Source organism: Lates calcarifer, linkage group LG16_LG22, assembly GCF_001640805.2.
Source record: "Lates calcarifer isolate ASB-BC8 linkage group LG16_LG22, TLL_Latcal_v3, whole genome shotgun sequence".
In the NCBI taxonomy this organism is placed as follows: Eukaryota; Metazoa; Chordata; class Actinopteri; family Centropomidae; genus Lates; species Lates calcarifer.
In genome coordinates, this window is record NC_066848.1 from 337,206 (window position 1) to 351,532 (window position 14,327).

The window sequence follows — 14,327 nt, forward strand, 5'->3', positions numbered from 1 at the left end:
TTTTAAAACATGCTGTGTCATTTCCTGTCTTAAATATGTAAAGATGCAGTAACAAACTCCGGCCAATAGAGGACAGTATAACACCAGCTCCTACACTGACCGTTCAAACCACAGGAACATTTTCAGGTATCAGAAAATCCTCAGGAGCTACTGGAAACATCTGGATGTGATGTCACAGCTTCTTTGTGATTGGCCAGTTCTGAACAGGAAGAGGAAACACTGAGAACACCGTCAGTTTCCTGTGATGGAGGGTTTGTGTCGGGACCTCGGCTGCAGAAACTGGGTCGGTCTGATTTTTCACACCATCACCACATCATCACGCTCCACTGCTCTTCACTCACAGACTAAATGTTTTCCTGTTCAGAAACAGCTGGTGACGAACTGACATCAGAACAGTGGAGCTCATCTGATCTGTTTCTATCTTGTTTCTATTTTCCTTCTATTTCCCTTTGTTCAAACTTCACTTTGGCTCATTCAGGAAAATATTCATGTAAGAGGATGTGAGTGTTTCTGCCACCACACTCTGTCCAACAGCCGTGAATAAATCCACTGAACAGGTTTAAACGCCTGTAATTAAAGCGGCCTCACCCAGTTCAGACAGATTTTTGATGATACTTAAGCTGCTTATTAATTTACTTCTTGTTATAAAAATGTTCCTGCTTCAGCTAAAAATCACCTCAAATCTCTGCAGAGCGATAAACAGTCAGGACATTCCTCTGAACCTGCAGGTCTCCAGTGTTTCTCTACAGAGCATTTTCACGTTTTACCTGACGTAACTGAAACTAACGACAAACCTGTTTCTCTGAGCAGCTGAAATATTTACCTGCTTTGTTTGTTGTGGAGCTCAGAGAGAGAAGAGGGTGTTTCCCGACTGAGGCACGACTACAAACAACGTGACCTCGACTTTCAAACAAGAAATATGAACAGTCGCTCTCAGAGCCCCCGACCTCTCAGCTGATCCACGATGATTGATCAGTCTGATTGATCAGAGTTCTGAGGCAGAAGGAGATGAGTTCATGAACGTTCAGTTCATCTCTCTGACTGATTCTGCAGAAAGTTTGAAGTTAGTAACTTCTGTGGTTTTTCTGTTTCAGGTTGTTGAAAGTTAAAAGTCAGCTCAGTCTTACAGTTACTGTCTGATGTTCCAGAGGAAGGAGGTTTGATCCTGACCTGTGTTCACCTCTGAGAACAGAAGCACCTTAAAGTCTGATCTGACGTGGTCAGGGAGCCAGTGAAGGGAGGCTGGAATCAAAGTAATGTGGTCAAACCTTCGGGACGTCTTCCTGCAGCTTTCTGAACCATTCAGAGACTTTCAGCAGCAGCACGAGGCAGCTGGAAATCTAAACGTTACAGAGGTCGAGTCTCAAGGAGACAAAAGTGTGAATTAGAGTTTCAGCATCTGAAAAGACTGAATCCCTGCTTTGTTACGTAGAAAAGAGAGAGAGACACCAAAGAAATCACACAGTCATCAATGGATGTTGTTACTGTTGTTATGTTGTCAGGTCGTCCATCTCTCTGCACTGACACTGGGCTCTGATTCAAAAACTAACTTTATCTCTAACGTGGAAACACAGGAACATTTAACCATCAGTCACTGACAGGAAACAGCAGAGACACTGTTCAAGATGAAAACAGACAGAAACTGAATGTTGGAATAAATAACATGAGAGGAAAATACTACCAAATACTCAACACTAATGTGTCGACTTGTTCGTGGGTGAAACTACAACGGCGCGTCACTTTAAACGCTGCTGCTGCAAGGAATCATGGGACATCACTCCTGTGTCTCCTCTGCTGAAGGAGATAAGGTAGGAAGCAGTGAAGGAGACCTGGACCAGGTCTGATCAGGTGTAAGACTCAGAGACTTCAGATCATGTGATAGGACTCTGTCATGGAGGAGGAGGTAACCATGGAAACCTGCGTCCTCCTCCCACAGACAGCAGACTGGTCTTGTTTTGTATGTCAGGTCGGGTCAGGCGGAGCTGCTGGCACGAACACACAAAGACATGTTCAGGTGCTGCTGGGTGGAGTCACACACAGGTGAGAGTACACCTGCCCCTCAGGCAACACCTGTACTCAGCAGCCAAATCTCCTCCACACCAACAACAACAGGCTGAACAGAAAACTGTGATGGACGGCTGATCTGACTGCACAGATGAAACGATAGTTTATCTCTGAGGGCAGTGACACGTAAACACCTGGACAGGTTAAAGGCAACATGAATATTAAATCAGCTGTGATGCTGTTTCTGCTGTGTCTTTCTCTTACTGCCCAGAGACTGAAGTTTAACCTACTGAATAAACTTCAGTCACATTCACAAACATCACTGCACTGCTCATCATCAGCATGGACGTCTCCTTCACTGCTTCCTCTCTTATCTCCTTCAGCAGAGGAGACACTGGAGCTTCCTTTAGGAAAGGACAGAATGACGTCCCATGATTCCTTGCAGCAGCAGCAGCGTTTAAAGTGACGCACCATCACGGCTCAACCTTCTCCTTGTCCTCTCCTCCATGTTTATTCATTTCAGCGTTTCAGTGTCTGTTGTTTCCTGTCAGTAACTGATGGTTAAATGTTCCTGTGTCTCACCGTGTTAAAGTTTGTGAATCAGAGCCCAGTGTCAGTGCAGTCAGACTCTCTGAAATCATCCCCTCAGGGTGTTACTGAGAAAACAGGCTCAGAGGAATGGGACAGACTCACCTGGGCTGAGGTTCACCTGGCTGGATGAGAATCACCTGAGGGAGGGGGGGGGGGGGTCAGTCCTCCTCACTCTCTCTGTGATGAGTCATTCAGCCTTTTTAGAATTCTTCTAGAGGGAGGAGAGGAAATAACAGTGTTTACCTGTTTGTCTGAGCCTGCAGTCAGTGCTCAGGGCCTCAGAGCTCCCTCTCCTCTGGACTGACTCATGTTTCCATGTAAAACACAATTAAGCCTTCCTCACCCTCACGTGTCAGACCTGTGCAACCGGTCGGCCGTGACACCTCACCTGATTCCTCTGCAGGGCGAGGACCGGAGAGGCGTCACCGCTGACACCTGCCTCTATAAGACCAAGCCTCCTCCATCCATCCACACACACTCTCTAAACACAACACACACACTCCAGTGGCCATGGGAGACTTCCTGAAGAACACGCTGGGTAACGATGGAATTGCAAAAATAGCTGGACAGAAAGTGGGTGAGTATGAAAATATCCTGAGAGAGTTTTTCACTTTCAGAGCAGGTTTGTTTCCTGTGGTTCAGACCAGATGAAGTTTCACTGTAAACCTGCAGACGTTTGATTTTTAAAATGTCCAAAGACGTCAGGCTTTACTGCATCGTCCTGGATTTATCACCTTTCCTCTGTATGATTCACATTACTGTCTCAGCTCTGTCCTCTAACAGCTTCAGACAGAATCGAACTTCACTTATAATCCTGCATCCTCCTTTTTTAAACTCTTCCTCTGCAGTGATCTCTGTCAGCTGACGTTAAAAGCATCAGAGTTTCTGGTTCAAACTTGTTTGTTTCAGTCAGGTTAAACTGAGCAGCTGTGTAGAGGAGTAGAAGTAGTAGAGGAGGACTGGAGCTCAGGTCTCACCTGCACAGACACAGTGTTATGATGAGTGTTCACCTGGAGCACAGACAGCCAGGTGTGAGCAGCGGCAGCCGGCAGGTTATCGATACAACAGCGAGCGTCTCCTGTTTGACCTCCGTCCAGCTGGTGGCGCTCTAGGCTGGAAAACACATTAACTAATATCTAATAAGGAATATTATCGTCCTATAATCCTGATTTAAAGTGATTAAAAATAAACAGCAGCTTTCAGGAGGTTCAGACACCTGCTCTGCACCTTAAAGAGGTCGACAGGTGAACACTGCAGACAGATGGAATCAGTTCTTTGCAAACAAAGCACAGATGATTAGTTCTTCTTTCTGCTGAGTTCAGGAGCTTCAGGAGAAATTATTCTGAGTTTACTTAATCAAATGAAGACGTGTTGCTGCAGGCAAACTCGTTTCCCATGGCAACAGATGATTGACAAGTTGGAGACGAGTGTGAATTTGGTCACTTCTTTACAAAATGAATGAACAAGCATTTAAACCACTTTAAAAGAGAATTTATTTAAAACTAACTGAAAGAGTAAAAACCTACAGACATTAAAGGGGCCACATTTTCAGACTGTGACTCAAAAACCATCCAGAGACTTGGAAATGACGACACAGACACGAGGGACGGAAAATTTCCATGGGAAGTTAGGTTGAGGAAATTTGGAAATATTGAATTAGAAATGAGAAATGTGGGCTAATTTATACAAACTGTATCAAAACGTTTTGTCAGAGGCAGACGCTGCAAACTAATTTATTTCTATTATTTCTGACTAGAACTTTAATCAATTCAAAATATTCCAACTCAACCTTAGCAGATGCCTCAGTCACTTCCTGATCAGTCACGTGTCCTTCCCTGATTGGTCTCACTCTGATCATGTGACAAACAGCGGCAGCCTCGACCACCTAACTAAATGTAACCGTACCGAATTTCATTTGCACTATTTTCTACAGTCTACTTCCTGGTTCCAGTGGTCATGTGATCTGTGCGTTCATTATCGTCTGGAGGTTGTTTTTGAGTCCTCCTGTTAAACTGAGAGCTGATCACAGAGCTGCCCTCACCTGGACACATCACCGTGTGACCTCACCAGGTGCAGAGGAACTAAAGAGCTGTTTGTATCTGCAGGTGGGCTGGTGGAGGACGCCGTGGGTAAAGCCCTGGGTGGAGGCAAGAAAGAGGGGGAGGAGAAGAAAGGAGGAGGAGGAGGAGGAGGAGGATTTGGAGTGGAGGACGCCCTCTCACTCGTTGGTGGAAAGAAAGACGACAAAGGAGGATTCGGCGTGGACGACGCCCTCTCACTCGTTGGTGGAAAGAAAGACGACAAAGGAGGATTCGGCGTGGACGACGCCCTCTCACTCGTTGGTGGAAAGAAAGACGACAAAGGAGGATTCGGCGTGGACGACGCCCTCTCACTCATTGGTGGCAACAAGGAGGGAGGAGACGGAGGAGGTGAGTCCACAGCTGGAAACTTCAGCAGCTGTTTGTTGTGGTGTCTTTAATATTCTCTCTCTGTCTCAGGAGTGAAGAAAGCCCTTGGAGGACTGTTTGGATAGAAACCCTGCAGACCACGTCCTGAGGAAAACCTGCTCCTCTGGAAAACCTTCAGCTTTTTGAAAATGAAATAAGAAAATAATGTAACCATTAAGAATCATGCTCAGTCACGACTTACTGTTTAATCAGATGTGTTATCTCTGTTGGTTTTAAATTAAACACATTATCTTCACTGTCATGAATGAAAAGGTTCAAACTGTCTCCTGAGTTTCTCTGAGGTCTGTTCAGATCAGCATCATTTACTCATTAAACTGTTTGATCAAACTGCTGTTGGATTTTTTCACTGTTTGTTGCACAAACTTCAATCATCATCATCATCATCACCATCATCATCATCACCATCATCACCATCACCATCACCATCATCACCATCATCATCATCATCACCATCATCATCATCACCACCATCATCACCATCATCATCATCATCACCACCATCATCATCACCATCATCATCATCATCACCATCATCATCATCATCACCATCATCACCATCATCATCATCACCATCACCATCATCATCATCATCATCACCATCATCACCATCATCATCATCACCATCATCACCATCACCACCATCATCACATCACCACCATCATCATCATCATCACCATCATCACCATCACCACCATCATCATCATCACCATCATCACCATCACCATCATCATCATCATCACCATCATCATCATCATCACCATCATCATCACCATCACCATCATCATCATCATCATCATCCATCATCACCATCATCATCATCACCCATCATCATCATCACCACCATCATCATCATCACCATCATCACCATCATCATCATCACCACCATCATCATCATCACCATCATCATCATCACCACCATCATCATCATCACCACCATCATCATCATCACTCATCATCACCATCATCATCATCATCATCACCATCATCATCATCATCACCATCACCACCATCATCATCATCACCATCATCACCATCATCATCATCATCATCACCACCATCATCATCATCACCCATCATCATCACCATCATCCACATCACCATCACCATCATCATCATCATCATCTGTGTAAAAAAGGAGGTGATTTCAGACGCTACTGTTGAATTCAAAAGTTGGAAACAGAAGTTTTAATGTTAGTGAATAAAAAAACATTAGGTCTTTCCTACAGAGATGTACTGTAGTGAAGGAGATAAAGTGTAGTCTGGTTAACGGTCAGGAGTTTAACCTCTGATTCGTTTGTTGACAGTTGTGGTAAAAGTGGATAAATTCAGTGAAGTGTTGCTGTCACATGTTCTCTGGATTCTTCCTTTATAATATGAGCTGGAAGGTTTGATCATCATCAGGATGTTTTACTTGCTCTGTCCCCAGGTGAGGAAAATAAAAACATGGACTTTTAAAGCCAATGAAAGCAGAGAGCTGATCCTAAAGCTTAGTTTAATAAGACCTGATGCTGGGACCTGAGCTGCAGTCTGTCTCTGCTGTTTACTTCACTGTCTGAAGGGAGATCAGTTAAATACGACTCCACTGAGCCTTATTAAACAGGACTCACCCTGAGCTCCTGTCAGTCTCCACTGACGTTCAGTCAGCTCTCACTGGGTCTCTGACACTGAAGGAAACTAAAAACGTTCAAGTTCTGAATGAAGTTCTGCAGCCTCAGTTTCCTCTGGTTTCTGAGTGGATTGTTGGGAGTTTTATTCTGAAAGGACATCAGAGATAATGATACACACGATGTGAAGTCTGTTTCCATCTGATGTGCTCGTTTTTGTGTTTTAGTTTTTCTCTTTGTTGAAATCAGGAAAATAAAAACCAAAACAAAGCAACAACAAAATACACAAGTAACAAAAAGCTTATTTCTTATTAAATCCTTATTAAACTGGTTCCCATGTTTTCTAAAACCATGTTAATGTATCATGAAGCCAAATAATCTGCTGCATGTTGAATAAATAATAAAACCCAAACTATGAACCTTTAACTCCTGGATCTTTTCAGGATTATTTCTTAATAAAAACAAGGAAATCTCTGCAGAGGAGAGGTTGAGTATTTTGAGCCCCGAGTCTCGTCTGCAGGTCGTCCTCACAGACCTGGACCACTGACTGACCTGGATTTCCCCAGGCGGGTTTCTGTGTGTGTGTGAGTCATACAGAGGAGGAGAGACACACATTATTCTCTTTGTCTCAGTGTAACTTGACGAACCTGCTGCATCGGCTCCACAGACGCCTGTCAGTCAGAACTCAGGGCTCCAGCTGCACCTGACGTCACAACAACAGAAAACACACATTAACAGATAAACACAACAAACACACAACAGGCTGCTGTGAACTCAACAGCTCATTTCTCTGAATGAAGGTTTACTGCTGCTGAAAACAGAGCGTCAGGAGGAACAGGTCGGTCCTGTCTGAGGACACACCTGAGAGAGACTCAGCCTCACCTCCACCTGCCTGAAAACACACTCTCCCTCTGCAGACACAACAACAGACAACGACAGAACGACAGATCAGCAGAGATGAATAAAATCGCAGAATTCGTCGGGGAGAAAGTGGGTGAGTAGGAAAAAGAAAAACGAGTTCAAGAGGAACCGATTCGTCTTTTCATGGTTCTGATTTGCATGACTCACACACACACTCACTCACACACACAGTGTCAGGATTAGAGCTCGTATCTCTGAGTGTTGAGTTTCTGAGTTAAACTAAGTTCTCTGACAGAACGGAGTGAAAACAGCTGTTGATACATTAATGAGGACGTAGAGTGAGAGTCTCTCTCTCTCTCTCTCTCTCTCTGTGTCTCTCTCTCTCTCTGTGTTTATTATTCAGTCTGATGTGGTTTTGGTTTTTGAACGTCGGCCTTTGTCCTCCTCTGTGTGGGCTCCAGAGTTTCAGTTCTTCTTTATCAGCTCAGTGAAGCCACAGCTCTACACACCTGAACCTCCTGTGTGTCTGTAACCAGGTGTTCATTTACAGCTCAGGAGTTTGGATCCTTCTCCTGCTGAGTGGTTTTCCAGCAGGAGACAGGTGAAGTGAGTCTGTGTCGCTCTGCAGTTACTCCACCTGAACACCAGGTGGAGGTGGAGTTTCTGTGGCACAGAGCTGAGTTTCTTCATGTTAATAACCAGAGGTGAAACGATGCTGAGAGCTGTGTCCTGCAGTAATCTATTACTCTGTGAGTGATTACAGCTGCTTCTGTTCCGTCAGACGTCTGTTAACATCCCTCTCTCTCCCTCCCTCTCTTTATTCATCAGTCTCTGGAGCTCTCAGCTCTTTGACAGGTTTTCCTCTCGTCGTTTTCAGTCTGTGGCAGCAGAACGTGTCGCAGCAGCTTCAGCTGAACTAAACCAACACTTTAAAGGCTGATTCACTCTGAACGCCTCACTGCACAGACTGGAAAACACGCGTTAGCCGAGCAACAGAACAAGGCTACAAACAACCCACAATGCAACGCTCTAAAACACTGTAGCTCCTGGTACTCGCTCTGTTTTTAGGAGAGAAAATTAAATATTATTTAATATTAAAGCTCATATTACTGTCCTGCTGATAGATGTTGAACATGGAATCACTGTGACGCAGAAAAGAGAGAGAGAGGAGGAGAAGGTGAATGACCTCTGACCTCACTGAGGCGGGGGGGGGGGGGACACAAACTGAATGGTGTCCTGATGTTTCAACAACAGTTTTCTATGAAGATGAAGCTCGTCTTTTTGTTGCGTTCCTAACGTTCAACAGCTGTTTCTCACCTGTTTCAGAGACGTGACTGTGTCATCCAGGCTGCATTAGTCTGTGTTTATCTCTGCAAACAGAAGTTAGTTCACAGAATTACAGAATATTCACACAATGAGCTTCACATGCTGTGATTCACTCGAGATGAATTATACATTAATAACAGAACAATTAACTTAATATCAAAGAGTTAAACACCAAATAAAACATCAGTCTAATATTCAGACACAGAACCAACAGCCCTGTTACGGTGGTTAATGGCGCCCTCTGCTGGATCCATTCAGACTGAGACAATAATTCTGTTTGTTGAAGTGATGCTAGCAGACTGGTTATAAATCATGGTCATCAATCATCATCTGACTTATTGAACAAAAACAAAAACAAAATATGTTTTAAACAATATCATATCAATGCAGGAGAACTACATTCAGACAGTAACTCTGCCTGGGTTATCAGTCTGACACTGGATGGAGATCATGTTGGCTAGCAGGCTAACATTAACTTGTTAGCTAGGCAACTAGCTAGTTACTTCGCTCAACTAGCATCATAGTGGTCAGGAGCTAATTAACATAGAAGTGGGGAAAGTCCACTGGTTACCTGTATTCACCTGTATTCACCTGTATTCACCTGTATTCACCTGTATTTACCTGTATTTACCTGTATTCACCTGTATTTACCTGTATTTACCTGTATTTACCTGTATCACTCTTCGGTGGATTTAGCTTCCGGTTTGTTGACAGAATCAAAGAACCGCCGTTTTGACCAAAGAGTTTACAGTAAAGACAAGAGAGTTCACTCCACCCACCGACACGCAAGCAGTGACGCAGTGACCGAATGAGGAAGTTGATGATCTTTTCGTTGTATAACATCGGTTATTTATAGTTAATTATTTCACTTCTTTTATCACAAACACCCGCAGACCTCAGAAAGTGAGTATGGTCATGCTGCGGGTCAAAACAACCCGGAAATGTCCCGGTTCTCCGGCCTAACTGTCCGCCGCTTTAATACAAGTGTTTTAAAAGTCACATTTCACCAAACTGTGGAGCGGGAATAATTATTCAGCTCCTACCTTTTCATCAACGCAAATGAACACAGATAAGTCCACCCGAGGTGAGCAGGAGAGCAGCTAACAGTTAGCACATCTGAGGCCGAGACGCTAGCTTCTTCCCACGAGAAAAAACTCCCACAGTTCTCAGCGGCTGTGACGTCATATCGTTTTAATCTAATCACTTTTGTGAGTAAAAAACACCAAAACAACGATGTTCAAATACTGTTACCAACAAGTCCTACATTTACAGCATACTTCAGTAAATGTACACAAGTATTATCAGCGTTATGTAGTTAAACTACCACAGTAAAAGTACTTCCTGTAGTTAAAGTATGACAGTAAAAGTACTTCCTGTATTAAAGGGTCATAATAAAAGTACTTCCTGTAGTTAAAGCGCTGGTTTAACTCGGTTGTACTTTTGTATTTTTAATGTATAATCTCAGCCTGTGAAGTAGCTCCAGCTGTCAGATAAATGTGGTGTAGAAGATAAAGTAGCAGAAAGTGCTACTGTTGTATTTAGTGAACTCGTGTTTAAAGGTTCAACTTGTCAAACTTTTTCTTCCCTTCGTCTCCTTGTTGCTGCAGACAGACAGAAATAATCCTGTCATTTACTTTCAAAGTGACATAAACTGATTTGTAAACAAACAGGTGATTGGAGCTTTAGTCAAACTCTGACTCATTTACTGTCAAATATTTTCTCATCTTTGTCCTGTGAGGTAAACTCCGCCCTGTTCCAGGCAGCTCAGGTGTTTTTAAACCTGAGTCTTCCAAGAGTATGGTCCCTGTCAATCATTCCCACCCAAACAATAAGAGAATAATACCAGTGTTACTGGTCAAAACAAACAGACATGGTTTTCATGTGAAGCAGTGTGAACTGACTGGTGGTGTTTGTTGTGCAGGAGACATGGTGGAGGATGCAGTGAAAGGTGCTCTGGGATTTGGTGACAAAGACAAAGATAAAGACAAAGACGATAAGAAAGGAGGAGGATTCCTCTCCATATTTGGAGGCGACAAGGACAAAGAGAAGAAGAAGAAGGAGAAGGAGAAGGAGAAAGGAGGACTGTTCTCATTTGGACACGACAAGAAGAAAGAGGAGAAAAAAGGAGGATTCTTCTCTGATCTGTTTGACAAAGACGACGACGACAAGGAGGAGAAGAAATCAGGATTCGCAGGTCTCTTTGCTGAACAGCAGGGGGCAGGCACTGAAGGAAACGAGGGAGAAGCTGCAGGTGGAGGACACAGTGTTGGAGTATCTGATGGAGGTGTGTATGGGCTCTGAGGTACAGAGACTGTCCTCTAGGAAAAACCTTTCTCTCCTGCAGCTTTGTTAAATGTTTCTTTGTCTCTTTTCTGTCCCAGATTTGTTCAATGACCTGATGGATGTGGCTGAGGAAACGTCCAAAGGGAATTAATTCATCAGACACCATCAAACCACATCCAGACCTGAGGAAAACCTCCATCAGCTGAAAGAGGATCAGCCTCTCCTCCGGTCCAGCTTCACCTGTAGACCTGAGCTCAGCTGTCAGGAGAGCTTCTCCAAAGACTGACTCAGTCTTCTCCTCACGTTTCTCTTGAACACGCCTCCTTCACAAAGTCACAAGATTCATCCAAAGGGAAAAAGGAAAATACAGAACTTTCATCTGTTAAAACATCTGGAACAGAAACTGTAAATAAACACATGAAACCAGAGGAGTGATGTTCCTCCAGTCTACCTCTGCATTCACTGATTATTATTTCCCAAAATGTATGTTTGCCAGTAACAACACTAACAATACTTTATTCACTGATTTGATCATAATTTGGGGAGAGGTATGCTAGCTGATGCTATGCTAACTGATCATCTGTTAACAGTTTAATTTCTGCAGGTTTCTGACACTCAGAGGAGACGTCATCAGGGACATGTTTAATAAACTGATGGAGGGAGGTGAATGAAGGGGTTTAATCAGATTATCAATAATAAAGACTTTAAAGCTGTGTGATTTAATATTGATCAGATACAGTACTAATGATGTGATATGAGAGTAGATATCATCACAGTGAATTAAAATATACAATATGCTGTCTGTACAGTTTAAAACCAGAGGTTCATGTACTCTGTGTAAAAAGAGAAGTTTTTTTCCCACTGACATTAAATCAGACTGAACTTCAGTTAGTGTCAACAAAACGTTCTATCTGATAAATGTAGAATGATGAGAGAGAGGAGAAATTATTACTAAATTCAAAGTAAATACGATTACAGCCCAGACCATGATGTCATGGCTTTGGAGGCTTCTGATAGGTTGACACACTGAGAGAGACTGGAGGCTGACAGACAGACAGACAGACAGACAGACAGACAGAGATCCAGGACACACCTCCACTGTGTGAAAGATAAATCTACAAAATGTAAAGACAATATAAAGCAATGAGAAATATAAGAGTGGATCAGAAAATAAAAACTGAAGAGTAAAAGTCACAGTGCAGAGCAGGAAATAAGTGATTTTCATCAATAATAAACTCAGTGGTGAACAGAGGTCTTCAGCACTGGTTTTCATGTTTCAGCAGACCTGCAGTTCTCTGGGAGTCTGTTCCACATGTAGAGATAAAAACTGAATGCTGCTGGTCCAGGTTTAGTATGTTGGTCCTAAACTTCAGTGTCTTATAAACCAACAGCAGGACATTTAAATGAGTTCTGACAGACAGGAAGTCAGTGTGAAGACCTGAGAACTGGGCTGATATGATCCACTTTGTTTTTTAGAGAGAAATCAGAGAAATTTACCAGTAGAAGTAAAATGCAAATCCAGGTGATTATCACCTACAGACAGCACAAAGTAGAAAAACTTTAACAGCTGAAGGTTAAGATTAAAGTGTTTCTGAAATCAAATCAAATCTGACGTCTAATGTCAATGAACAAAGCAGCTCAGTGCTGATGACAGAGGAACAGAGCTGCAGAGCATTTAAATGACTCTGTCATTTCCTCACCAAAACCTTTTAGCAGTGTCCTCTGATACACCTGCATTTCTCTTTACTACCGTACATCTGCAGCAACAGCCTTTACAAGCAGCAGCCACAGCTCTGTGGGTTTATCCAGTCCTGGGTTTTACCAGTCAGGCTGCACTCAGCCTCTGATTGGTGGAGGTTGTTACGGCTCCATCCAACCAGAAACAACCTGAAACATGACTGACAGCTTCACTGAGCGTTTTTAGTTAACAAATAAATCTCCATCTGAATTTACACTGAATTATTATTCTGCTATAAAACAGCAGAACTGAAGAGCAGTCAGAGTGAAGGCACATTATTTCTCATAAAGTGATTTAACGTGCAGTTAATCAATGATTCATTAAATCCTGACACTTGATGAACTACAACAGTCTGAGTTCAACTGAGTTCAAGTCCTTTCAGAGGGATCTGGTCTCTGTGTGAAGCTCAGTCAAACAGAGAATCAGCTGATTTCTGTGACTCAACATCCAGACACACTGATGCTGCTCTGTCAGATCCAGAGGAACACACAGGGATGATGGTGGACTGGACTCTGTGTCTGACAGTGGAGCTGTTCTCAGATCAGTTCAGACTGCTTCTTCTGATTCCTCTGTCAGTCACTGCTGGATGAAGCTCTCCTCTCCACTCTACCTCCCAGTAACATGGTCCAGTCAGAGCCTCTCTACACACAAGCTGCTGCTGCTGCTGCTTCAACATCTGGATCATCAGGACTCAGCTCATTCCCACCACTTCCAGCTGCAGAGAGAGAGAGACAGAGCAGAGAGGAGGTGGATCAGTGTTTACAGAGACTCTTCATCAGCACATCCAGTATAAAGAGCAGCAGGGACTTCAGTCCTGTTCAGTCCTGTTCAGAGCAGCAGTGGAGCAGCTGTGGAGCAGAGCCAGCTTCCTCTCAGCTCTCATGTTAACAGATTGGAGTGAACACACTGAGACCTGCACAGACTTTTAGCATCAAGTCTGTTTCCTCTGCACATTTCACTCAGTCCACAGAGGAAACAAAGTGCTGAGTCATCAACACTTTAGTGATGGATTCACTGTTGTTACAGCTCAACTCCTCTGTCACATTTCACAGTCACTGTGTGTGTGTGGCTCGTGGACGTTTGATCTGCAGGCTTCAGTCACACTGATCTCAGAGCTGTGACAAACATCAAACTCCTCAGTTGTTCAGTGTTGAAATGAGACAACAAACAGTGTCAGATCAGATCTGCTGCTTCCACAGTTTGATGAATGAGGACCACTGTCTCTATACATGCTGTGAGGCTGTCAGCTGGAATCCAGCTTTATTTCCTCAACACATCAACAACAACAGTCGTCTTCACATCAACTCAAACACATCATCACAACCAGCTTCTGGCTGATCTGATTGGCTGACTGTTCTCTGTCTCTCTGTCTTTCTGTCCAATCCTGAAGCCTGTCACCATTCTCCTCTCACAGCTTCACTGAGGAAAGCAGCCACTGAGAAGGTCCCAGCT

The 14,327-nt window shown here is 43.5% G+C and overlaps 4 protein-coding genes across 55 annotated transcripts in view; 2 read left to right on the plus strand and 2 right to left on the minus strand.

Annotated features, from left to right (window-relative positions):
- The window catches only part of LOC108892635 (NACHT, LRR and PYD domains-containing protein 12), a 69,800-nt gene that overhangs the window by 43,238 nt on the left and 12,235 nt on the right, over positions 1-14,327 (minus strand). For 10 of the 50 annotated variants that reach the window (XM_051076751.1, XM_018690299.2, XM_051076750.1 and 7 more), the window contains one exon: positions 11,838-13,590. The exons of the other annotated variants lie outside the window; for them this stretch is intronic. In XM_051076751.1, the coding sequence (XP_050932708.1) occupies positions 13,572-13,590 (19 nt within the window). In that variant the 3' untranslated portion in view covers positions 11,838-13,571. Of the gene's footprint in view, positions 1-11,837; positions 13,591-14,327 lie in introns of those variants that run through there. 50 annotated transcript variants of the gene reach the window in all.
- Positions 1-14,327, plus strand: part of mcfd2 (multiple coagulation factor deficiency 2, ER cargo receptor complex subunit) — a 51,246-nt gene that overhangs the window by 21,441 nt on the left and 15,478 nt on the right. The gene's annotated exons all lie outside the window — the stretch shown is intronic.
- LOC108892636 (homeobox protein prophet of Pit-1) overlaps positions 1-14,327 on the minus strand; it is a 58,316-nt gene that overhangs the window by 19,035 nt on the left and 24,954 nt on the right. The window lies entirely within an intron of this gene.
- On the plus strand, positions 3,033-5,390 carry LOC108892638 (uncharacterized). Its single transcript, XM_018690316.2, has 3 exons — positions 3,033-3,172; positions 4,701-5,024; positions 5,094-5,390. Exons 1-3 carry the CDS (start codon positions 3,106-3,108, stop codon positions 5,126-5,128), a joined length of 426 nt encoding a protein of 141 aa, XP_018545832.1. The 5' UTR covers positions 3,033-3,105; the 3' UTR covers positions 5,129-5,390.

What these genes read in the sequence shown, in the direction of transcription:
- LOC108892638 (XM_018690316.2), top strand. Translation starts at nt 3,106, where the DNA reads ATGGGAGACTTCCTGAAGAACACGCTGGGTAACGATGGAATTGCAAAA. An exon ending in AATAGCTGGACAGAAAGTGG is followed by an intron (nt 3,173 to 4,700) that starts GTGAGTATGAAA and finishes TTGTATCTGCAG; the next exon opens with GTGGGCTGGTGGAGGACGCC. An exon ending in GGAGGGAGGAGACGGAGGAG is followed by an intron (nt 5,025 to 5,093) that starts GTGAGTCCACAG and finishes TCTCTGTCTCAG; the next exon opens with GAGTGAAGAAAGCCCTTGGA.